The 24,788-nt window shown below is 44.6% G+C and overlaps 1 protein-coding gene across 13 annotated transcripts in view; it reads left to right on the top strand.

Moving 5' to 3' along the window:
• SRGAP2 (SLIT-ROBO Rho GTPase activating protein 2) overlaps positions 1-24,788 on the top strand; it is a 251,180-nt gene that overhangs the window by 179,147 nt on the left and 47,245 nt on the right. For 11 of the 13 annotated variants that reach the window (XM_074222517.1, XM_074222516.1, XM_074222523.1 and 8 more), the window contains 5 exons: positions 8,389-8,613; positions 10,815-10,916; positions 12,373-12,570; positions 20,877-20,961; positions 23,919-23,946. In XM_074222517.1, the coding sequence (XP_074078618.1) occupies positions 8,389-8,613; positions 10,815-10,916; positions 12,373-12,570; positions 20,877-20,961; positions 23,919-23,946 (638 nt within the window). The remainder of the gene's footprint in view (positions 1-8,388; positions 8,614-10,814; positions 10,917-12,372; positions 12,571-20,876; positions 20,962-23,918; positions 23,947-24,788) is intronic. The other 2 variants (XM_074222518.1, XM_074222515.1) reach the window with 1 other exon arrangement.

A 24,788-nucleotide genomic window follows, 5' to 3' on the forward strand; every position in this document is an offset into this window, starting at 1 on the left:
CAGAGCTCCGCAGTCTCTCTCTCTCTTCACTCCCTTCCCTCAGCTCAGTGGGCTCATGCCCTGGGGGCTCCTGCTTACCAGCTCAGCCTACTTCTGTTGTGGAAAGACCAAGCTGCTTGCTGTGTGCCCTGAGGGCTGGGCTCCATGTGCTCGCTCTGGCAGAGTTCCCCCGCTGTTCCCCCACTTTGTGCCCAATGCTCCCCGGGGTGTAGCTCAGGAGACTCCCTGCTCCTGTGAGCCGTGGCTCCCAGTGCCCTGGGGCTGCCTCCAGGAGGCTGAAGTTCCTTCGCTCTGGTGGGCCGCCCTTGAGTGGGAGAACTGCCTCAATGGGTCCCTTTGTGGGTTCTGCCTCTGGAAAGTTTAGTTAGAGTCCTTAGTTTCAAGTTTTATCACAGAGCGCCTTAGACTGGTTCACTTCTGGTCACCATCTTGGCTCCGCCCCCTCTCCGTTAGGTAGAACTTGGGTGAAACATCTCAGTAGTCTACTGGATAGCATCAGAAAGACCCGAGTTCATGTTCTACCTCAGACCCTGTCCTCTTCCAGCCTTAGTACCCTCATTTATATGAAGATCAAATACATAAAGTGTTTGATGCCCCCCCCCAAGTACTGTATAAATTAATGTTCAATTATTGATCTCCAAGGTCAAAGCTAGGCAATTGATAACATTTGTGAAGAGACTGATTAGCTTGATGTCGGGGGGGGGGGGGCAAGAAAACAAATTACTTACAATTACAACATGCCAGCGGGAATGTGTTCTCTGGAGAGGTTCTTGGCTCCCACCCACTGGAAGTCCACAGGGCAGGCGCAGGTGCAGGCTGGTCATCCAGAGGATCAGGGTGAAGAGGAGAGTTTCCATGATAATGCTAGTGAGATCTGGAGTCTTGTTTAAGTCTGGGCTGGACTGGAGGGCCTGTTAGGTCCCTTCCTCTGAGCTTCCTTGATGGCAGAGCTAAGTGCTCATATCTTCCCATTTGTTCCTCACCACATCCCTTTAAGATGGGGGCTATTATTATTCCCATTTTACAAATAAGGAAACTGAGGCTGGGGAGTTCAGAGACTTGTCCAGGACATAGCTAGCAGATATCTGAGGCAGAATTTGAACTCAAGTCTCCCTGACTCCCAAGTCCAGCACCCTATCCATTGCACCAACTGGCTGCCTTACTGGGAGACTGAATACCAAGCTAAGGAATTTGATTTTATCCTCTAGACCTTAGAAAGCGATTATAGACTCTTGAATAAGGGACTGTCATGATTTTTAGAAAGCATGCAGATTGGAAAGGAACTAAAGATGGAAAGCACAATGGAAGGACTGGCAGCATGGATGGATGGGCCATAGTAAGGCTGTGGCAAGGAATTCTCAATTAGGGTCAATACTCTGAGCACACCACCACACTAGGGCTGGAAATACAGAGATGCAGCAAGGGGGAGAGAACAAGACAGACATACAAACAATCTTAAATCAAGTGACCCAGACAGAGGAGCGATCATAAGCACTTAGGAAGAGCCACCAACAATGAACAAGGGGAAGGAAAGGTCTTGCCAGGCGTTGCTGACCTCCACAGTGCTTCAAGGTGTCTTCTCAGCACCTCTCCCTGGAGCATGGCTGTGACCTTCCCAGGGCTTCCTCCAGGAGCAAGGCTTTCTGTGCCGTCACAGGGGTGGAAGGCATTGCCTGGAGGGCAGCATGTGGGGCTGTGGGGCCCTTGAATGCTGAACTAAAGAGTATACACTTCATTCAGCAAGTAACGGGTAGCCATTGAAGTTTTGTGAGCGGGGGAGTGACATGGTCAGGCCTGTGTCTTCGGAAGATTAGACATCAATGGGAAGAGTGAGTTATAAAGACAGCAATTACAATGGTAATAAAGGAGGGGGCAGAAGCCAGACATGGTGCAGAGGTAGAGAGACTGGCATCTGACAGCCAATTGAATGCAGGGAGGGGAGATGCCCCAGAGGAAGGAGAGGTGCAGCAAATATGCATGCACTAACCCCCCCCTTTCTGGTGCCCTCTTCCACTTTAACCACCCTCTCTGGGCTGACCCAGGAGCTGGCAGGTCATTAGATCCCTGGCCACCATCATGAACTTGTAAACCCGTGGTGGTGGTGGCACACTGGCCAGGGGCAGAGAAGTGCCCACACGTACTGCCGAGCTACCAGCCTACTTTGTCTAGTTTCTATTTGTTCTCTCCCAGGTGAATCTCATGTCCTTTAATTCTCTACTGCTGTTCCTCTGCGGCAGCCTTGCCCCTGCCAGGGTGCATAGGCACCGTCCCAGGGCCCAGCATGCTCTCCAAGAATAGCTTCTATTTCTCTTCTGCCTGACGCATTACAGCATGCATCCTGCACATCATCTCCCCTGAGCCTTGCTGCAGCCCTCTAAGGTGGGCAATGCTTATAGCCCCATTTTATAGGCAGGGAAATCAAGGCTGAGGCAAGGGAGGAGGCCTGTGAGTGGTTCTCTGGCTCCTTCACCCTACCACACAGCCCTGGAGAAGGATTTTTCAGACATCCCAAAGGGAGGCAGCTCAGAGTAGACAATCAGAGGAAGGGCAGAGTCTGTAAAGCGCCTGTCTGGTGCAGATTGACAGTCAAGCAGATGTTCTCACCCGAGCCCTGAAAATACAGTGCTGAGGGTCCTGACTGAGGCCTGCCTGTCCCATTTAAAGTGCCTCCTAAGTGCCAGTCAGAGGAAGAAGAGGCTAGGGCCCAGGCCTTGCCCTGGGTGGCAGGGGAGACCACCAGCAGACCAATATACATTCCCATGCTCTATCAACAAAGGCAGGCCCTCTACTTAACATGGAACTGGAAAAGGCTCCCTGCTAAGGGAGAAGTGGATTTAGCCGGGGAGGCCAGCAGGTAGAGAGGACAAAGGAGGACATTCCAGGCCTGGTGACAAGTAAAGGAAAAGCCCAGAGCTGAGGGAGGGAGGAGAGCACCAGCCTTTGTGTTTGAGCCTGGAGGAATTGGGGAGCCACTGGGGTTTATGGAGTCAGGGGGTAATGTGGTCAAACCTGATCTATGACAGAAATCTCTTCACTAGCTGAATGAGGATGGACTTGGTCTAGTAAGGAGAGTCTGGAGTCCAGTGGTGAGGTGACAGGGGCCTTCTGGGGGGGGCATGCTGTTGTCAGGAAGAAGAAGGGGGTGAATTCAAGAGATTTTGCAGAGGTACAATTGACAGACCTGGGTGGCAAATTGGATGGAGAGGGAGTGACAGCTAGAGAGGAGTTGTGAATGACCCCTAGGTTGTGAGTCTGGAGGACTGGGAGGGTGGCTTTGTCCTCAAAAATAACTGAAAAGTTTGGAAGAGGGGAGAGTTGGAAGGGGTAATGAGTTCCAGTTTGGATATGTTTGGTTTAAGATGCAAGACTGTTGGTCAGCAGGAATGCTAGGGCTGGAGAGGGACATTTGAGAATCATCAGCACAGAGAGATTGTATCCATGGGAGCTGGTGGGAGGAGAACCAATGTAGGCCTGAAGCTCTTAGACCCTTGGGACCCAAAAGGGGTCCCTGAAGCTGTCTCTGACACCCCCACACACACACATGCCAGAAGTGAGTTCTTCCTTTTGCCATCTCATCACAATAGACCATATTAAAAATCAAGGCATTGATGTCCTTTCTAACCACAGTTCACATATATAGAGGATTTTTTAATTTGCAAAGCATGCTATATACATTGTCTCCTGTGAACCTTACACTCAACCTGTGCAGTAGATGGAGTGAGTATGCGGAAAAGAGGCAACCCCCAAGTTCATGAAGGGAAGCTAGGCAGCTGAAGGGAGAGGAGAAGGACAGAGGAGCACTATGCCATAGTCACCATGGGTATCATGGCCTGGGTGACTGACCTAGGGTGGGGAACTTGATCTTCCTCCTAGGCAAACTCCCCAGAACTCGGCAACCCCCCCCTTTACTTTTGTATATCCCCTAAGCCTGGAATGCTTCTCCTGCTCTAAGTCTTGGAATTCCACACTGTTCAAGGCTCAAATAAATTGGCACCACAAAGCAAGAGGCCCTTCCCGATTCTCTTAATTGTTCTCTCTTCTACCTCCTCAGATTTACTTTATATTCACTTAGTACTATAGAATCTATAGTATAGATTCCCCTAGCAGAATACAAGCTCCTTGAAGGTAGAGGCCATGTCTTATTTATCTTTATAGCCTCCCCCAGTAAGGCTTAGCATAACACATTTGCATAGTTGCAATTAAACTCAACCATATTTTTTGAACCAAAAATTGGAACATGTGCTTTAATAAAGATGTTCTTTTGCAAAGTCTCATTAAAAGTACACTGACTGTCCCAGAAAATCTGGGCTGCATGGTGGCCATATGCATAGCAGACTCCTAATAAATGTTTAAATAGATGCAAGAATAATTGTTTCTAGAGTCATCAAATGTGAGAGCTGAAATGGATCTTGGAGCTCATCTCTACTGTGCATATGGAGAAGCCAAGACCGAAAAAATGCCAATCATTTGCTCAAGTTCACAGAGCTCACCAATGGCTGAGCCAGTGCTCAAACTCAAAACTCAAAAGTCATTGCTCTTTCTAGCACCACACCACCCTTCCTTCCCCATTTGTGATGCTTTTAATTTTTGTTGTAAATATTTGTCTTTAGAAGTAATGTTACTATGTCAACTCCTTAAGGTTTGGAATTAGGCTTTTCTTTTTTTCTTTTTTGCTATACATGCTTTCATTTAGCAACTATTTTCTTTTTTTAACTGATATTTTATTTTTCCATTTACATGTTATGAAAGTTTTTCATCATTCATCCACATGTATATATATTTTTAAGTTACATAATTTCCTTCCAGCCTCCTTCAGCAGCGAACAGTCTGGTGAATATTGTACATACACAGATTTAGTCATTTTTCTATATAAAGAATTAAGATTAAGAGAAAAGAAAGAAAATCATGAGATAGAAAAGAAAAACATAAGAGAATTTTTCTAAATAAAAGAAAGATTTTATTTATTTTGAGTTTTACAATTTTTCTCCTAGTCTTGCTTCCCTTCCCCCACTCCCCCAGAGAAGGCAGTCTGTTAGTTTTTACATTGTTTCCACAGTATACATTGATTTAAGTTGAATGTGATGAGAGAGAGAGAGAAATCATACCCTCAAGGAAGAAAAATAAAGTATAAGAGATAGCAAAATTATATAATAAGATAACAGGTTTTTTTTTTAATTAAAGGTAATAGTCTTTGGTCTTTGTTCAAACTCCACAATTATTTCTCTGGATACAGATGGTATTCTCCATTGCAGACAGCCCAAAATTGTCCCTGATTGTTGCTCTGATGGAATGAGTAAGTCCAATAAGGTTGATCATCACCCCCATGTTGCTGTTAGGGTATACAATGTTCTTCTGGTTCTGCTCATCTCACTCAGCATCGGTTCATGCAAATCCCTCCAGGCTTCCCTGAATTCCCATCCCTTCTGGTTTCTAATAGAACAATAGTGTTCCATGACATACATATACCACATTTTGTTAAGCCATTCCCCATTTGGAGGACATTCACTTAATTTCCAATTCTTTGCCACCACAAACAGGGCTGCTATGAATATTTTGTACAAGTGATGTTTTTATCCTTTTTCATCATCTCTTCAGGGTATAGACCCAGTAGTGGTCTGCTGGATCCAAGGGTATACACATATTTTGTTATCCTTTGGGCATAGTTCCAAACTGCTCTCCAGAAAGGTTGGATGAGTTCACAGCACCAACAATGTATTAGTGTCCTAGATTTCCCACATCCCTTCCAGCATTGAACATTTTCCTTTCTAATCATATTGACCAGTCTGAGAGGTGTGAGGTGGTATCTCAGAGATGCTTTAATTTGCATTTTTCTAATAAGTAGAGATTTAGAGCAATTTTTCATATGACTATGGATCACTTTGATTTCCTCATCTGTAAATTGCCTTTGCATATACTTTGACCATTTTGTCAATTGGGGAGTGGCTTATTTTTTTGAAAATTTAACTCAGTTCTCTATATTTTAGAAATGAGTCCTTTGTCAGAAATATGTTGTAAAAATTGTTTCCCAATTTGCTACATTTCTTTTGATCTTGGTTATAGTGGTTTTGTCTGTGCAAAAGCTTTTCAGTTTAATGTAATCAAAATTGTCTAGTTTGTTTTTAATGATGTTCTCCATCTCTTCCTTGGTCATAAACTGCTTCCCTTTCCTTAGATCTGACAGGTAAACTATTCCTTGATCTTCTAGTTTGCTTATAATATTGTTTTTTATGTCTAAATCCTGTATCCATTTTGATCTTGTCTTGGTATAGGGTGTGATGTGTTGGTCTAATCCAATTTTCTTCCATACTAACTTCCAATTTTCCTAAGTTTTTATCAAAGAGAGTTTTTATCCCAATAGCTGGACTCTTTGGGTTTATCAAACAGATTACTATAATCAGTTCCTTCTATTGCACCTAGTCTATTCCACTGATCCACCACTCTATTTCTTAGCCAATACCAGACAGTTTTGATGACGGATGCTTTATAATACAATTTTAGATCTGGTAAGGCTAAGCCACCTTCTTTTGTACTTTTTTTCACTGAATCCCTGAAAATTCTTGACTTTTTAATTTCTCCATATGACTTAAATTTTTTTCTAATTTTCTAATAATTTTGGGGGGTTTTGATTGGTAGGGCACTAAACAAGTAGTTTAATTTTGGTACAATTGTCATTTTTATTATATTAACTTGACCTATCCATGAGCAGTTTATATTTGCCCAGTTATTTAAATCTGATTTTATTTTTGTGTTTTATGATTGTTTTCAAAAAAGTTTCTGAGTCTGCCTTGGCAGGTACACTCCCAGGTATTTTACATTGTCTGGGGTTACTTTGAATGGGATTTCTCTTTCTAGCTCTTTCTGCTGCATCTTGCTAGTCATATATAGAAATGTTGAGGATTTATGAGGGTTTATTTTATATCCTGCGACTTTGCTAAAGTGTTAATTATTTCTAGTAGTTTTTTAGATGATTTTTTGGGGATTCTCCAGGTATACCATTATGTTATCTGCAAAGAGTAAGAGTTTTGTCTCTTCTTCCTTCCCAATTCTGATTCCTTCAGTTTCTTTTTCTTCTCTTATTGCTGAAGCTAACATTTCTAATACAATATGGAATAGTAGTGGTGATAATGGGCATCCTTATTTCACCCCTGATCTTATTGGGAATGCCTCTAGCCTCTCCTCATTGCATATAATGTTTGTTGATGGCTTCAGATAGATATTGCTTATTATTCTAAGGAACAATCCATTCATTCCTACACTCACTGGTGTGCTGTATTTTGTCAAAAGCTTTTTCAGCCTTTATTGATAATCATATGATATCTGATAACATAATTAATTATATCAATAACAAACCTAACAGTTTCATAAGAGAAATTTTTAAAAAGTTAATGTAGTGTTCATTCAGAGATTCAGTAGATTTTTGTTTTGTTTTGCTTTTCTTCCTCTGAATGTGGATAGCATTGTCCATAACAGGTTTCCTGGGGTTATCCTAAGTCTCTGAATTGCTAAGAGGTGCTGCATCCATCAAAGTTGATCAACTCACAATGTTGTTGTTAATATGTGTATTGTTCTCCTGGTTCTACTCCCTTCACTCAGCATCAGTTCCTGTAATTCATTCCATGCATCTCTAGAGTTGACCATTCATAGTCTCTTATAGAACAATAATACTTCATAATATTCATATACCATACCTTGGAACTAAGCTTTTCTAAACCATGTGTCCCTCAGTGAACAGGACAGACCAGTGTAGATGGTGCCTTGCGGGGGGGGAGGGCATCTAACAGATACTGATCATGTAGTATGGTTGACCTTTAAATACTATTCCTGAGCACCTACACTGGAGAGCCAAATGTTGAGCTAGAAGTAAATTGAAAGGCCTGCCCTCTCTCCCCACAAAGAGACCTCCTAGGTCATCTCCATCCTTTGTCCAAGCCTAGGAGAGATTAGACTACACCACAGTAGAACCAGGGTGACCATATAAGGAATTCATTTCAAGGGGTTCCTTGAACTAGGGGAGGTTGATACAGATTTTGTGAGCTGGTTGGTCTTGTCTTAAAATGAAACCCCAGGGGCAGCTAGGTGGCGCAGTGGATAAAGCACCAGCCCTGGAGTCAGGAGTACCTGGGTTCAAATCTGGTCTCAGACATTTAATAATTACCTAGTTGTATGGCCTTGGGCAAGCCACTTAACCCCATTTGCTTTGCAAAAACCTAAAAAACAAAACAAAACAACCCCCCCCCAAAAAAAAATAAAACCCCAGCAGTATGATTTGGAAAGGGCCTGGCCCAAACTCCATTTGAACTCTTCAGCAGACAGTTTCTCTTTTCCTCCTTCATAGCCACTTCTGTAAATCCCGGCTCACTCACTCTGGGTCTCTGTGTCTTTCTACAGCAGTGTTGTGACCTAGGATATCACGCTAGCCTGAACCGGGCCCTGCGCACTTTCCTATCTGCTGAGCTCAATCTGGAACAGTCAAAACATGAGGGCCTGGATGCCATTGAAAACGCAGTAGAGAACTTAGATGCTACCAGTGACAAGCAGCGACTGATGGAGATGTACAACAATGTCTTCTGCCCACCCATGAAGTTTGAGTTCCAGCCTCACATGGGAGACATGGTGAGTCTGGGCTTTTCCAGGCTTCCATCTGAGAGGCAGCCAGCTCCCTGCTCTGCATATCTGACCTAGCCTTGAATTGGTTTGGAGGCTTGTCCATCAGATGGTCCTGGCTGTTCCCTCTGCTGTCAAGCTTTTTGTCGGGGTTTGAATGGGTGCTCTTCTTCCCCCTTATCTGCTCAAAGAAAACCAAACTATTTACAATTTGTTTCTATAACTATAGTTTAGGAAATAGCTTCAGAATAGACGGGCTCTATGCCACCCCATACAGAGATGATGCTACCCCATACAGGGTTCAGAATCCATGGTTACTTTGCCCTAATTCTAGGCCTGTTCTCAGAGCCAGCCCTCTTCCATCTTCTTCCAAAGGCTCCTGGCCATGGAACCCACTCCGAGCCACCTGCCTGGAGCAGGACATGATTTCTCTCCAGAGAAGGGGTTCCAGAGGCCAGGTATTTCATCCCACTTCTAGCTGTGTCAGGAACTTCCTTATCCATTTTCTAGTAAACAGGTGGACTGTTATTACAGATTTGTCAGCCATCCTGATGCCTCCTCTTAAAGGATCAAGCTCCATTGGTGTCAAAGTTTTCTTCAAGATTTCTTCTTCACCTTAATTCATTCAATACCTTCAACTCTTCAGGAGAGGAGAATCCCCTTCTGATGGGACCTGCATATCCAAGGGCCTTGTGAGGCATTCTGTAGCTTTGGAAGAGACCTATGCTTAGCCAACTATCTCCTCATGGAGAAAAAGGAATAGAAACTATGGGAAGAAAAGGGGTCTCTCTCTGGCTAGATAACAACATCTTCTTTTGTAGAATGAGACAAAGGATATGAGGGAAATAGATGGGCTCTGATGCAGCTGAAGCTGAAGTGCTGGTGGCATTTTAACAGGAGGCGTTGAAGTTGGCAAAGAACCCACAATGACCCTGGAGGTCTGGAGAAGCTAGGCCCCCAACTCAGATGCCAGATGTATTCAGAATGCTAAGAGGCGATTGGCTTGGGTCTCTCTGCCCCCATGGCTCCTGGGTCTTTGGATGCCTAACTAGTGACATCAGACAGCTGGAGATTCTCAACTTTGGCCATGGCCTCTTCTGGCCGCCTCGCTTTCTCTATTGTGTCTATTCCTTCAGGAGCCAGAATGAAGTCAGCCCTTCAGATCTGAGAGCCAGCTAAGGCCAGCCTCTCAGCCGGGGGAGGAGGTCAGGTCAAATGGTGGGATTGAAAGCCAATGGAGAAAAAGGTCCTTGCCTAACCCTCAGTCCTTGAACAGGATGGTTCAGTGGGTGTCAGACACACCCACTCTTTGGGAGGGGAGAAGGGACCCATTACTCTTCATAGGACTCTGTATAGATGGCTGGGCCATGGGAAATATAGCTACAAAGCAAGTGAAGCTGCCTTATTATATAGGGGCTGCTTGCCAGACTCCAGCTTGATCCCAGCTTGTGGGAAAGCCGGAGGAACTTGAGGAGGCAGTGACAGAGCCCCAGTATCCCCTGGGCTTGGATGATCTCGTGGCCTGATTCTAGTAAGGGAGGCCTGGTAAGAGGACCTCGACTGAGGAAAATCCAGAGTAAAAAGATGGCCTTTTGGAATATTACAACCCCACTAGATTCTACATTGCAGAGCCCTCGGTTCAGACCTAAACCATAGACTTTTCTCCATAGCTGAACCAGAGAATTCTGCATAGTCTGACTGTATAAACATGTGCTGGCTGCCATTGTCATTCCCCTAAGTTGGTTAGCCTCTTGATGGCAATCTGAGTTGAAATTATGGGCGGGGGGGTAACCCCTTGGACCTCTGGAAGAAAGTCTAAATTTACCAAAGAGTTGCTCCTCTCGAGCTGGAACCGTTTGGCAGATTGAAGGAGGCTGAGATGCTGCCCATCCTGGTCAGATCTTCCCTACAGAGAGAGACTCTCCCTGCTGAGCATGATCAAGAGCTGGGTCAATAGTCATCTCCATGTCTTTTTAAAAAAAAAAAGGAAGAAACGAGGTGACAACCCCCCCTCCCCCTGGCTTGAAGGGGTTTCATTTATTTCTATGACAGTTTTGCAGGCTAGAGTTGGCTTTAGAGTTTCCATATGGAAACTTGATGGCTTACATTTGAATTGCCTAGTTTTATCTCCAGGGCCCCAACTCTCGAACCCTCAAGAAGAACTGTGGCCTTTTCCTAACCCTCTCTTTGTTGGCATTTCCTCTTGGCAGGCCTCCCAGCTTTGTGCCCAGCAGCCAGTCCAGAGTGAGCTGGTCCAGAGGTGCCAGCAACTGCAGTCACGACTGTCCACCCTAAAGATTGAGAACGAAGAGGTGAGTCTCCTGGCCTGTAGCTTGCCCCCTCACCTTCCTGTCACCTCCTGAAGGTCCTTTGTCCAGGGAGGGCTGGAGGGGGTGACCAGAGATGCTTTGGACCCTGGCAGGCATTTCCTTAGCAAACAGAGGCTTGTACTTTCCTTTAGTCCTGCATCCTGCCCTTGAACTCCAGGAAGTCGCTCTGGCACAGCCAAAGGCCGAATTCTATTCTAAGCCTTGAAGAAATGGCTTTTTTTTCCCTTCCCTCTACACGTTTCATTGAAATGACTCTTGGCAGCTGTGTGAACAATATTGTAGCTCTGGAACCACCCCCTCGTGCCTGCTTTCTCTTGCATTTTCAAACAAACATGGGCCTTTGGTTTTGTTGATTCATATGCTTCTGCCCTGCCTGGAGGAGGGCTGCTTCTGTGCTTTCAGTAATAAGGAAGGAGGAAGGGAAGGGATTGAGCTCTTATTTGATACTCCAAATAACCTGACATGCTGGTACTATCGTCTCCATTTTATAGTTAAAAAACTGAAGCAGAGAGAGAGATGTTTTTAAATGACTTGCCTTGGTTCACAGATTGTAGGTGTCTAAAGTCAGATTTGAACACAAGTCTTCTAATAAATTAAAAGAAGTAGTTCAATCAGTTATTCAGTTTCTCAGCTCAAAAAGCTTCCCATTTTGTCTCATGTTTTTCTAGGAAGATCTGGAAGGTATGGTATAATGAACCTCCTTATTTTACAGAGAAGGAAAACAAGGTTAAAAGGTTATACAGTGGTCTACTGTATCTTATTCTAAATCCACTGATTAATAATAATGATAATAAAAATAATAATAGCAGCTGGTATTTGTATTATGCTTTAAATTTTGTAAGGCACTTTATGTATATGAAGATTGTTTGATCTTCATAAAAAACTCAGATCATGCTATCATTATCCCCATCTTACAAATGAGGAAACCGAGGTTGAGGGAGGTTGAGTGACTTGTCAGGATCACACAGTCATTAAGTGTCTAAGGCAAGATTTGAATTCAGATCTTCCTGACTCCTTCAATCAATCCAAAAGTAATTATGAAGTACCTCCTCCAAGCTAACACTATGTTAGGTGCTAAGGACTCCAAAACAAAACTTTTTAGGATGTGGTGTTGAAGGAATACCCTCTTCTAAAACCAACTTTACATGTAGTGCAAGAAAAATAAATTGTCACTGAATACTTCCTTCTGGAGTCATACTTCATTCTTTCTCTTCCCTCAGCCTTTCCCATAAACCCAGAATGGTGCCAAGTGATTAGCCAGGCCAAGGCTGACCATCTTCAGGCCTTTGTTTTGACTCAGCCTTATATCCCAGTCCCCAGTGCCTCTAAGCCAAGTCTTTGGAGACTCTAAGAAAGCAATCAGTCCCTACTCCAGTGTTCCCTTCCCAGCATCTTGTTCCATGCCCTACTTTGTCCTCCTTCTCCTTCACCATAACAGGTGAAGAAGACAATGGAAGCCACCCTGCAGACCATACAGGACATCGTGACCATCGAGGACTTTGATGTGTCTGACTGCTTCCAGTACAGTAACTCCATGGAGTCTGTCAAGTCGACTGTCTCAGAAACCTTCATGAGCAAGCCCAGCATCGCCAAGAGGAGAGCTAACCAGCAGGAGACGGAGCAGTTCTATTTCACGGTGAGGCAGCGGAGGGGGGACTGCTCCCTAAGGGCAACATCCAGGCTCCTGTTTTTTAGAGCCTGGAAGTCTAAGGTCTGGGCTCTGCTTTTGATTCTTTTCCCTCTCGAAGAACTTTGGGGGTGGGGGGACAGCTCCATCCCTTTAGTGATATCCACTTCATTTAAAGCCATGAATACTTACCAACTAGAATAGAGTCCAACAGCTAGCTCCAGAAGAGGAAGGCATTCCCCCAAAAGTTCAAATAGGAAAACACTCATTTTCACAAGCCCTTTAAATAGCCAGCAGGTTTCCATTTAAAAGATTTCCTCCTCATACACATAGCATCGTAGGGATGGAATAGATCTTGGGAAATCATCCCATCCATTCCCTAGGCTCTAAGAAGGATTATATCCAACTCATCTCAGCCAAATGAAACTCTATACTGTTTTTAAAGTCTTTTGCCTCAGGAGAGCCAATGCCAATGTTTTACAAGCATTGTCGGGAAATGTTTCTTTGTGTCTATCCTAAATCTTTCATGTTACTATCAAGATATCACTCCTTTTTTGCAGAAAGTATCTGTAATATTTTTTAATCTATTTGTCTACTCTCAGCCGAACTTACTCTAATAGTCCTTTGAAAGATGTTGGACTTGCCATTGGCTTCGTTTTTTAATAATTAAGTTATTTTGGTTTTGCCAAATAGAATTTGATGTCTGGACTAAAATTTATTTCCTAAGACAACCAAGAAAGGAGAAATTAAGTTCACAGATGTGAGATGAAATATAAACCAGTATATGTATCTGCATGCTAAGTCTGAATGTAAAAAAGAATTAACTTTCATAGTCAAGAAACACAGTCTATGCCCAGTAAATTGAATTTCTCCTCCAATTGGAATAATTTGTGTTTAATTCTGCATTGAATACTGCCCATTCCCCATTTAAGAACTAATGATTTGCTTTTCTTAAAACCCCTTTTAAGAAATCTGTTTTTTTTAATTAGTTACTCAGAACCATTTACATTTTATGTTAACCTAGAGTAGAAAAGAGAAATGAGTAGGAACTTAACCTATTAATACAATAATGAATCCTGTTATCTACATTCAGGGGAATTATGCTGGGTTTACACTGAGGTATGAGGGATTTGGATTAAACTTTAGGGAAAACTCCCTAGGTAACCCAAGGATTTTCACACCTAGACAACTTTAGAAGTTATAGAATTTAACAAGTGATGAGCTTCTCTCTGGATTGTTGAGATGTACCATTGCTTTAACTGATCTGTTCTTGGAATGTTTCAAGTGATTTTTATCTCAGATACTCTTTGAAGTCAGAAAAAGTTGAAGCAGCACCTTCTAAGCATCATTCAGTGAATCAATCAATCACCATTTATTAAGCACCTCCCACATGCCAGAGATACAAAAAGAGCCAAAAAACAGTCTGGGTGCTCATGGAGTTTCCAATCCAATGGGGGAATAATTAATTGGGGGCCAGAGAGGCACTGTAATTGAGTGGTGGGGAAGAGGTAGCTAGGTGGTGCAGTGGATAGAGCACCAGTCCTTGAGTCAGGAGGACTGCTAGTTCAAATTTTTTTTTATAATTGCCTAGCTCTGTGACCTTGGGCAAGTCATTTAACTCCCATTGCCTTGCAAAAAAAATACAAAAAAAAAAAAAGAGTGGTAGGGGAAGGCTTATTGTAGGAGGTGGGATTTTAGTTGGGACTTAAAGCCAGGGAGGAGGGACATTCAAGGCATAGGTGGAAAGCTTACTTTTCAATTTAGAGATGAAGCTTGCATTTATTCAAGGTGATTTTTGTCAGAGCAGTTGATGCTTGGTTTGAGTTCATCCAGCTGCCTTAGCCTTTAGAAACAGTTCTGTGTAAAATGAGACCAGACCAGCCCCTACTCAGGCTGGGAAGAGACCACTCAGATCCTGGCTATTATCTGACCCTTATTAAAAATGCTCCACCGTGATCCAGTTACTTTGGTTGACAAGTTTCACAAGTCTTGACTTATATTAAGTTGAAGGAGGAATTTCTTGTTTTCATAGAAGATCCCTCAGAATGCTCCAAATCCTAAAATGATGATAGGGAAGCTGAAATGGACAGACACAAATGGGAGTGGGGAGTGTCTCAGCCATGCTTAAAAACACTGCTTAGACACTCCCTTCTGGATTAGGAATGCATTAAGTCTCCTTCTGATAGCCAGACCACCAGAAACCAAAAGTTCTACAGATGTGTGTTCCATCCCTGGCCCCTCCAAGTTGATCCATGCATTTTCCTACATTCCTTATCCTTCAAACACATGTGCATGCACATATATACAAGTCAAAGTGCTGGAGTCCTGGTCAAGGCTCATATTTGTTCTGGCATCTACTTCCTGGTTGCTCGCCTTGAAACAGAATGAGGCTCTTAGGAAGTCTCTTTAACCATTGGCAAATGTTATCTGATTGATCTACCCAGATGGCATCAAGGTCATTTATTTGTAGACATGTAGAACTAGTTATTCAGGGAGAATTGTGGAGTTGTAGATCTGGAAGAAGGGGAACTCTCTTCATTTTACAGATAAGACCACCGAGGCTTAAGAGAAAAGATGTGACTTAGCCCAGGTTGGTGAGAGGGCCTTTCCCAGAACATACCCATTTTGCCCATCATCTCCAGGATGAGCCATGTTAGGTTCAAGAGAGACTGTGAAATGAACCAATGTTCACTTTTTGGAAGATCAGTGTTAAAATCCTGCCCAAGCACGTCCTGGTTGTATGACCCTGGGCAAGTCCCTTAACCTCTCTTTTCTCAACTGTAAAATAATGATAGCAATGGAGGCCCCTTCCAGCTCTAATTTTATGGCCCTATGATCCAGGAATGGTGAAGGATATTTCTTCACCACCAGCTTGAATTCTGCAAAGAAGTATAAAATTCACTTGTCTTCAGACATGTCTTTACTGCCTTCATTCACTCACATATTTATTAAGTAAACAGAATACTGTGCTAGGAGCTCAGTAAGCTAGGGAAGGACCTTGAGGTCATGGTCACAGTGCACAGTTCATGGGGGAGGCTTAATGATGCTTATTGAATTGAGGATCCCTAGGCCTAGAACTAACAGATACTTAATTCCATAGGATTTAGTGACTTCCAGAGGTTTAAAACAAAGTACATTCCTTTTACCAGGAAATAACTATAGCAGAACCCACCAGGTAGACTTCCACTTGGCCTAAGTACAATAGTAACTGATGATTTAAAAAAAAAAAAGTATAACCTAAATTTCCTCCAAGTATGAACAGGAGGGGGGGGGGCAGATGAATAACTCTGTTGGGCTTTGCTCATTTTGGCCCCTGAGGCTGTTTGAATGACTTCAATTAGCTACCTGAGATCCTGCAATCAGATTAGGAGAAGGGAATGTGTAAAAGCAGGAAAAGGTGTAAAGGAAGTGAAGATGCTTCTGTCCCATTAGCTGAACTAGGAGACCTGCTTCTGTTGAAGGTTTGCTGTTGTATGAATTCCATCCAACAGCTGTTTCCTGCCTGGGGGGAGGGGAGGGAAGAGAGGGAGAAGGGGGATTTTATTGTGCTTGGATTGTGTGTGGGGGGAAACAGCCACCATAATAACATCCATGTGTCTCTGAGCATGGCTTGGAGAACAATAACATGGGGTCCCTTGGTCTCTTCCTTTGCCTATGTAGGTACTTGTAACTTTAGAATCTTTTGCCTTAAGTTCCATAGGGTTTATATCTCCCCCCATAAATGGGGGGGGACAATCTTTTTTTTTCTTTTGCAAGGCATTGGGGTTAATTGGCTTGCCCAAGGCCACACAGCTAGGTAATTATTAAGTGTCTGAGGCTGGATCTGAACTCAGGTATTCCTGACTCCAGGTTCTCTATCCACTGTACCACCTAGCCGCCCTGAGGGACAATCTTTAAAACATTAATTTTTGAAAAGCATGTGAGTTTCTCCATAATTCATTAAGTAAAGGGCCATCATCCTCCTACTTTGATTCCATCTTCTCAAGTCAGTGTGTAAATGGGGGAGGAAGCTGAGACCAAGGGAGTGTGAAGTTTGATGGAGTAGGTGTTAGAGAGTATTTAAAGATGGAAAAAGTATAGATACCTGAATATCCTTGCTTTTCTCCTCCATTCTCAAGAATTGAGTCTCCAGCCCTTTGAGCTGGATCTAAACCAGCTGCAGGCATAGACAATTTATCTGCTTGCCTAAGGCTAGTTGCCATGCCTGCTGGGTAGGAGCATTTCTCTTCATTTATTTTATTACCAACCTAGCTTCCATTTGGGAAGACACACTTGCTAATAGTTAGCTATAATCCTTGCCTGATTGAAGCTTCTCAATGGAGGGGAAGCAGGAAAAAAAAATCTCTTTTGCCTCTGAGCCATGTGTGATGGGAGGTAGGGAAACCCATGTCCAGAAGCCCAGTCATCTCACTAACCTGAGGACTTTGCCATTAAACAACTTGCCCAGTATTAAACAGCAAAATCAAGACTTGAACACCTCAAGGTTCCTCCTCCCAATCTAGTATCTCAAAAGGGACTAGGATTTTGATCAAACCAGTTTTTAATTCACATTGCTTACAAAATTTTCATATACTCTCAAAATGATGTCAAGATGACAGTTTCCATAGTTAACATCATGGTGGGGGGGGATCTTTTTATTTCCTGACAGGTCCCCAGCACTGCTATTTGAAATGTTTGCATATATGATGAGTCACAAGGAAGTTGTGGTTGGGGGCACTAGATGGAGATGGGGTCATTGGTTTCTCTGGATTCTGGGAACTTCCTTCTATTTTTGGCTAAATGACCTTGAAGTAAATGCTTCCCTCTTTCTTCCTTTGTTCATCCATTCAGGAAGAGGAAAACAACAGATAGCAGTAATATTTCTCAGAGTTGGATAAAAAAATTAATTAGTTAATGTTAGTAAAGAGCTTTGAAGAAAGAAATACCCAGGGCTTAAAAGTCACTTATAATGAAAGTCTCAGTGGGGGCTTAGAGATTGGTCTTTGTCATTCCTTAGAAGATGAAAACCTGCTATCGACAAAGCGCTGTTCTGGTTCTCTGACCTCTTTCAGAAATCATCTGAAAATCCATCTATTCCTTTTATGACTTTGACAGTCTCTGCTTCTTCAATCTGTTCTGCATTTAAAAAAAAAAATCCAGTGGCACAGCTCCCAACTCAACTCCTTAGGGTAAAGGCATGATTATTCATCTTATTTCCCATATAGCAGAGGGCCGTTGCCTAGGCAAGAGTGTGGAAATATTAAGTAAAATGGCTGAAAACCATTCACGAAGTAGAATCGGGTCTATTTCACTTTACCCAATACTGGCTCACCTTCAGGGAAAGCTTCCCAGTCACCGTTAGCAGCCTACTCCTCTGGTATTAGGGATGCAGGTCAGACCTTGGCACTCTCCGAATCCTTCAGGATTTAAATGGAATCCGAAAAGGTAATCCATCATGCCTCCTTATCAGATAGTTATTTATTTTAATGGGGCACAGCCCGACAGCTGGAGCTAACTAGTGAACTGTGAACATGAATGAAACAAAAGGTTTCCGGAATCACAACTATCAGCGTGAGTGAGAGCAGGGAATTTGCATAGACAGCCCTTGCAGGATTCTGGCTCTATTTTTTCAGCCTGGTGAGGGCTTCAGCTTCTTGGGGACTGTCTCTCCTCATTATAGAGCTTTCCCATTCTCCTGGGTAGATGTCCCTGAGAAAGGACCTGGGGGACAGGGGAGAAGGGGAGTGCCGGGCCCTTGGCCATGGACTCCTCACCTCTGGGGCCTCAAGCTACTCTTCTAGGCCTCACAATTAGGCACCAGTTGCTGATTAGGATATCACCCAGAAAAGACTGACAGCAGGTGGAAAAGCTAGTCTGGAGAACAGATGGAGCAAGGAAGCCAACAAAGGAACCTGTTTTCATGCAGATGTTCCTGTGCTGGAACACAAAGGGGCCTGGGGGCACAAGCCAGAAAGGATCAGAAAGCACTTTTTGTTGTTGTTGAGTGGTTTTCTGTGGTGTCCCATACTTCATGACCCCATTTGGGGGTTTTCTTATCAAAGATGCTGGAGTAGTTTGCCATTTCCTTCTCCAGTTCATTTTACAGATGAGGAAACTGAGTGAGGCAAACAGGATGAAGTGACTTACCTAGGGTCACACAGCTAATCAGTGTGAACTCAAGTCTTTCTGACTCCAGGCCAGGCTCTCGTTCATTATGCCACCTACCTGTCCCAATGTGGACTATAGCATGCCAGTGTTATCTTTGGGGTTTTCATGGCAAAGATACTAGAGCAGTTTGCCATTTCCTTCTTTAATGGATTAAACTAACAGGGTAGAGACTTGCCCAAGGTCCCACTTCTAGTGTCTGTGATCTAATTTGGACACAGGTCTGCTGGACTCCAGATGCGGGGCTCTATCCACTGAAGGCCCTTGCTCCATCCACTGAAGGCCCTTGCTCCTTGTGCAGGTGCTAGTCTCTGGATGAATTGGGGTGGGAGGAGTTAGAGCATTCTGACTTGGTTGGTTTGGAATTACTGAGAGAGTCAGAGATCTACTCAGGCAGCCTGGGACTGGGGGTAGAAAGCAAGGGCATCCTGGACTATGAAAGGGGTAGGTTCTGGAGACAGGAGGGCTGAGTGGGAAGCCCAGCCTGGGTGGCCTTGATCAGGTCACTTCAGTTGAAAGTGGTGAACCCTAGGATCCCACCCGAGACTAGAGCTATGATCCCAAGAACTGAAACATCAAAAGGCTAATAAGTAAGCTAGGTCTCAGGGAAACCAATTCAGCACAGGTTGACAGTTATTCCAAGCCAGCCAGGTAGGAGGGACTGTCCCCTGGACTCTTCGCCCAGGACTTCTGACCCCAGACCCAGAGCTTTGCTACACCAAAGCTGCTTGCATTTCTTAGTGCAAATGGCCTACTGAAAAATAGGCCAGTGTTATCATCTCCAGGTAACAAGGACTTGCACCAAAAGGAATTCTGCCTCTCCCTGAATGTTTAGCCAGAATTTTGGAGAGAAGTGAATCCTTCAGCCGGCTGAGAGAGCTGGGCCTGTCCCACCAGGCCTGTGTCCTCTTTCCTTTTCCCAGCCCTGTTCTTGGAAGTCAGGAGGGAAGCTGAGAAATAATGAGCAGCCCATTTTTCCAATGCTTCAGAGCAAAGCCTGCCATGCATGCCTCTTCCTGCCAGCTCCCTGTGGTAGAACCCGCAGGGGAAGGAAGCTGGAGAAGAAGGTGTGGGTGACTTCAGAGAGCAGGCAAGTCCTCTCTGGGGCCCAGGAAGCCAGAGTGCCTCCTCATCTTGAAGGGGTTCAGGGACAGGTTCCAGCCACAGGATGACTAAGGCAGGGTAGGGACGGGACAGCTGTATGTCTTACCTGGGAGCATCCTTCATAAAAATGGATCCAAGAAAGGGCTGTCATCTAGAATACGGGAAATAACTTTAGATTTGAAAATGGTGCCTGTGGTGGAAAGAAAATTAAAAAAAAAAACAAAAACTAGAGCCTGAAGGCTACCAGCCCAGATTAGAAAACGGTGAGCAGGGCACATATGAGCACATCCCAGAAGGTTTTGTCCTTGTCCTATGCCATCCGGCCTTGCTGTCAATAACTTCTAGGGCTTGGTATAGGATGAGAGAGGGTAAACCTGAGCCCTGTACAGTAGTTATCTTGTGTTTGTTAGAGCAGAATTCATTTCTATAACCTCATCCTGTCCAGGGCTGGGGGGGGGGGGGGGCTTCAGCCCCTCCCTGCAAATGCTAAGAGATTTCAAGGCTTCCACAAAGAGTCCAGTAGAGACTGGGGGAAGGAGTCAAGGCCAGAGAAGCAAGCTTATGGGGATGTGACCTCAGAGGATGCTTTGTGTCCCAAACTTCTAACTGGGACAGAAGCTTGGCCTGTGATTGGGCTCCCTCCTGGTGCATTGGAATGTGTGCTTTGGAACTGAGGCTGGGGCTGGGGGTGGGGCATTGGGTTGCAGCAGCTGTAACAAGTGACAGATGTGTGCCCTCACACATATGATTGAAGATTGGCTGAATGCAATAGGTTTTTCGGCTCTCTCCTCAGAAGAAGCTGAAGAAGGAGACAGGGGAGAGAAATCAAAGAGGTCTTAGAGAGGGAGGGAAGACAGTAACCAGGGGCCCAGAAAAACAGACCTGGACCCCATTTGTGCAGTGGGAGCACTGGTCCTCGTTCCTGGGGCCTCAGAGAAGTTAAAAACAAAGCAAGCAGACAAAAAACCAGATGACAGTGATTGAAAGTGATTCATGTCGCTGGGCTGGTTTGGTTTCTTTTTCTTTTTCCTCTGATTTGATTGCTCCTCTTCTCTTCTCCCTCACAGAAAATGAAGGAATATTTGGAGGGCAGGAACCTCATCACCAAACTGCAGGCCAAGCATGACCTTCTCCAGAAAACCCTGGGAGAAAGTGAGTAGAGATGGGCAGGACCAGGCTGGTGGAGCAGGCATTGGGGGAGGCAGGCCTTGATCCCATGTCTTACTTAACTAGGTAGTGGGCTTTAGGTTTCAGTGCCAGTTAAACTGGGCAAAATGGTCATGCTCATGTTTTATGAATATATTTCTTTTTTCTAGCCTGTCTGATAGAGGAGCAACATCTCCTCCACCCCCCACCCCCCACTCCACCTCCCCAACCCCCTGGCAAATGACTGCTTGAGTGATGGCAACAGGGGAATGCTTAATAAAGCATTAATGGGCGTCATCTATTTGTTTAAATGGATCAAGCTTGCTCTCCACCCACCCCTCTTGGCCTGTTCTGCCACCACTAGGGTAAGGAGGCTGATTAATTCCTTCTCATCCCACTGCCTTGTTGGAAGCTGCAGCTTCCAGGGATACTGCAAAGAAGTTTGGAGACTGGAGCTCCCAAATGGATATTTTGGGGGACCCTCTACAGAGAAAGAGAGGGGAATGAAAGTCAGGGTCTTTGGGGGCAACTAACTGTGCTAGCTCAAGAGGATCAGACCACTTATTAGATGGTATTTGTAAAGTCTACCTGCCTCTGTGTTGGGGCAAAGGCCACAGTGAGCCTGAGTTATGTCATAGGATGACCCAAGCCAGATCACCAGATAGCAGGGCAGGAGAGGAAGGGAAAGGTGAAGGACTTCTCCTGGGTTGGGAGTGGGGGGATGGCCTTCTGCCTGCCTCCTTGGCCCTGCTTCACACTGACCCCCAGCTTCCTGTGACTAATAGAAATTCCGAGGTTTGAGAGGTCTCTGAATGTCTGACTCCCCCCCACACACACTTTATTTCTTTATTCTTTTGAGTAAAGAATAGATCAAGAATAAGGAAGGTAGATTGTGGCAAATCAAGAATGTGGGGACTGAATTCTTCACCTCTGTCAAGAGCAAAACTATAGTCCTTCATAGAGGACTTCCTCTGAGACCAACCTACAGAATGTGAATACATCTGCTCCCAGATTGTGTGTGTATGCACACACACATTCTCTCCACATATATAATTTACATACACTCACATGCTTTTCTCCACACATGTAATTTATAAACACATAAACTCTCACTCTTCTCCACCTAATGTAATTTACACACACGTACTCACATACTCTGTATGTGTGATTTACATACACTTACTCTCCACATGTGTCATTTACACACACTCATGTGTAATTCACACTCACACCTTATCTCCACAAATGTGATTTGCTCACACACTCTTCATGTGTGTAATTCATAATATACACAGTCTTTCCACATTTGCACACTCCATGCATGTAGTTTACACACATGCTCTATCCACATGTGTAATTTGCACACATGTACCCACACACTCTCCACTTACATAGTTTATGCACTCCACACATGTAATTTGCTCGCACATTTTCCACATATGCAATGTACACACACCCACTCTCCATGTAATGTAACTTAGACACACAACACCCCTTCTATCACCACCATATCACTCAAGGCCCTTCTACCCCCTTTTATCAGGACTGTTCCCCATATTCTCCCCTGGGACCCAAACCCTATAACCCCTTCCCTGCCCTCTGACTGTCTTTCTTTGAGCCCCCACCCACCCACCGATTCAAGGAGCTGCTTGGGTAGGGACGTCAGGAGCCATTCTCAGTTTACAGAAAGCAGTTGCTCCAGGATCTCAGATTCCTCTTGGGATGTCCGAGAGAAAGCAGGCTCAGTCCTATTTTCAGCCATCTAGAGTTGGGATTTCCTCAGGCAAGCAAATTGTAAACAGCCTTTGGATATAGCCTTATTGTCTGAACCTAGTCCAAGACCTTGGCCTAAGGCTTATGTCTATACACAGACTAAGTACATGGGGAAAGGACAGGCGGCCATTTATTATTTTTGCAAATTACCTTAATCTAAAGATGACAAATTCCAGGCAATTTAAAAAAAATAGCAGAAGATTTTCCTATCTGCAAGTCATTATGTTTCTGGCTTCTGCATGTATTTGTCACCATAAATGCAAGGGCTCTTGTTGCCACCGAGGGATAATTGATGTATATGAATATTCCAGGGTGGAAATGGTGCAGATGTTGAAAATAATGGCTCAGAATAATATTTTTGCAGATGAGAGGTTGGTGTCAGGAGGGGGAAGGGGCTGTGCAAGAAATGTTTAACTCTAATCAACAATTAGCAACCTCTGTGAGGGGGGTGGGGATTTGCTCCCAGATCCCCCAGCCTTCCCTCTCCCCTTTTAGAAGCTTTTCTTTGAGCAGGAAAGAGAATGGGAAGTGGTTCCTGTCCTAGTTCAGGCATGGTTTTAAAGGGTCTCTCTTCTTTATCCCAGACAGTCTAGGAGACTGTTTTAAGTAGTAGAGCTCTGGTCATGCTGTCTTTCCCACCCATCCCAGTCAGGTTGTTACAGTGAATTCAAGTAATGACAAGACTAAAAGCTCCACCCCATTCCCCAACTGCCCACCTCAGCCAACAGCCTCTGGTGCTCCCATGTTTGCCAGTCAACAAGGTCTCCCACTCTGGGACAAGTTTCTGATTTTTGTTCCAGCCGTGTGGAAACTGTATGCTTCACCCCTTCCCCAATTCCCTATTCCCTTTTCTGTAGCTATGAAAAGCAGAACTTGGCAGCATGGGGACAGAGAGGCTCACCCCCCTGGAAGTCCATCTCAGGCCTAGTAGCCTGGGCTATTTTTCCACATTTCCTGCACCAGAGGAGCCCGCCTTGTCCTGGAGAGGGCTGTCCCCCTGGTGGCCAGGATCTGGGGAGCTAACCCAGAGTTTTCCTTCCCCTGAGCTGCTGTCTTCCTCTCTCTTCAACCACCACCCCTTAATGTCCCCATTCAAAAGTGGTCCAGTTCCTTCAGCCAGAATCTGGTTCCTGCCTGTCTTCCCTCCCCATGCCTCCCCCTCCAACCCAGGTCTTTTGTCTTTTCCACAGGTCAGCGGACAGACTGCTCTCTTGCCAGGTAGGTGTGGCAGGGTTGGAGGGGAGGGGAAGACTGGGAACATTGGTGGGCTGGGGAGTGGACTGTTCTTAGTCTGAGAACAAGCCAAGGAGCTGGGCTGTGAAAACATGTGATGACTTTGCATCAGAGGACTCTTTCTCTCTGTCCTGCTGACCCCCTCTGGCCTGAAATGGAACTGGGATCCTCAATGTCCTAGGTAGGGAAGGATGAGCAGGATGGGGGCCCCACGATGGCCTGTCCAGGAAAGACAAGATGCCAGAGCATCAGGAGGCCCAGCACCAGCCCAGACAGGACCGGAACAACAGGGGCAGGGTCCCTTCTGCCACAGAAGGCAGATCCATCTGGAAATAAGCTCTCAGGCTCTGAGTATATCTTTCATGTACTCAGAAAGAACATGGATCTTGATTAAGGGCTTTTTGCCCATACTGAAATAGTCTTAGAGCAAAGCAGAAACTTGAGTAGAAATCTAGCTCCCCTGAGAATCCAGAAGCTTTCTAAGTCTTCTGAGGGGTCCAAGTGCCCTGAGGAAGCCCCAGAGACCTCCAGGAAGTGGTCACAGCATGCTTGAGGCACCCACCTTTCATGCTCAGATAGTCCTCGGGTGCCTGGAAACATACGGATTGAAACAGTGAAAAGAGCTTTAATGGGCAAACCTCCTAAGGGACTTCTGTTTCCCATCCCATCAGCCTCCAGTATCTGCCAACACCACCAATAATCCAAAGGCCATTTGTAATTATGGACCCATCATTTAGAAATTGCTTCATTTGGCTGTCATTCTTTTTTAGTAAGAATTATAGTGAAGATTCCATTAGTAACACTAATCTCTCTAACTGGAGGAAAAC

The sequence above is a fragment of the Macrotis lagotis genome, chromosome 2 (genome assembly GCF_037893015.1).
Source record: "Macrotis lagotis isolate mMagLag1 chromosome 2, bilby.v1.9.chrom.fasta, whole genome shotgun sequence".
NCBI lineage: Eukaryota > Metazoa > Chordata > Mammalia > Peramelemorphia > Peramelidae > Macrotis > Macrotis lagotis.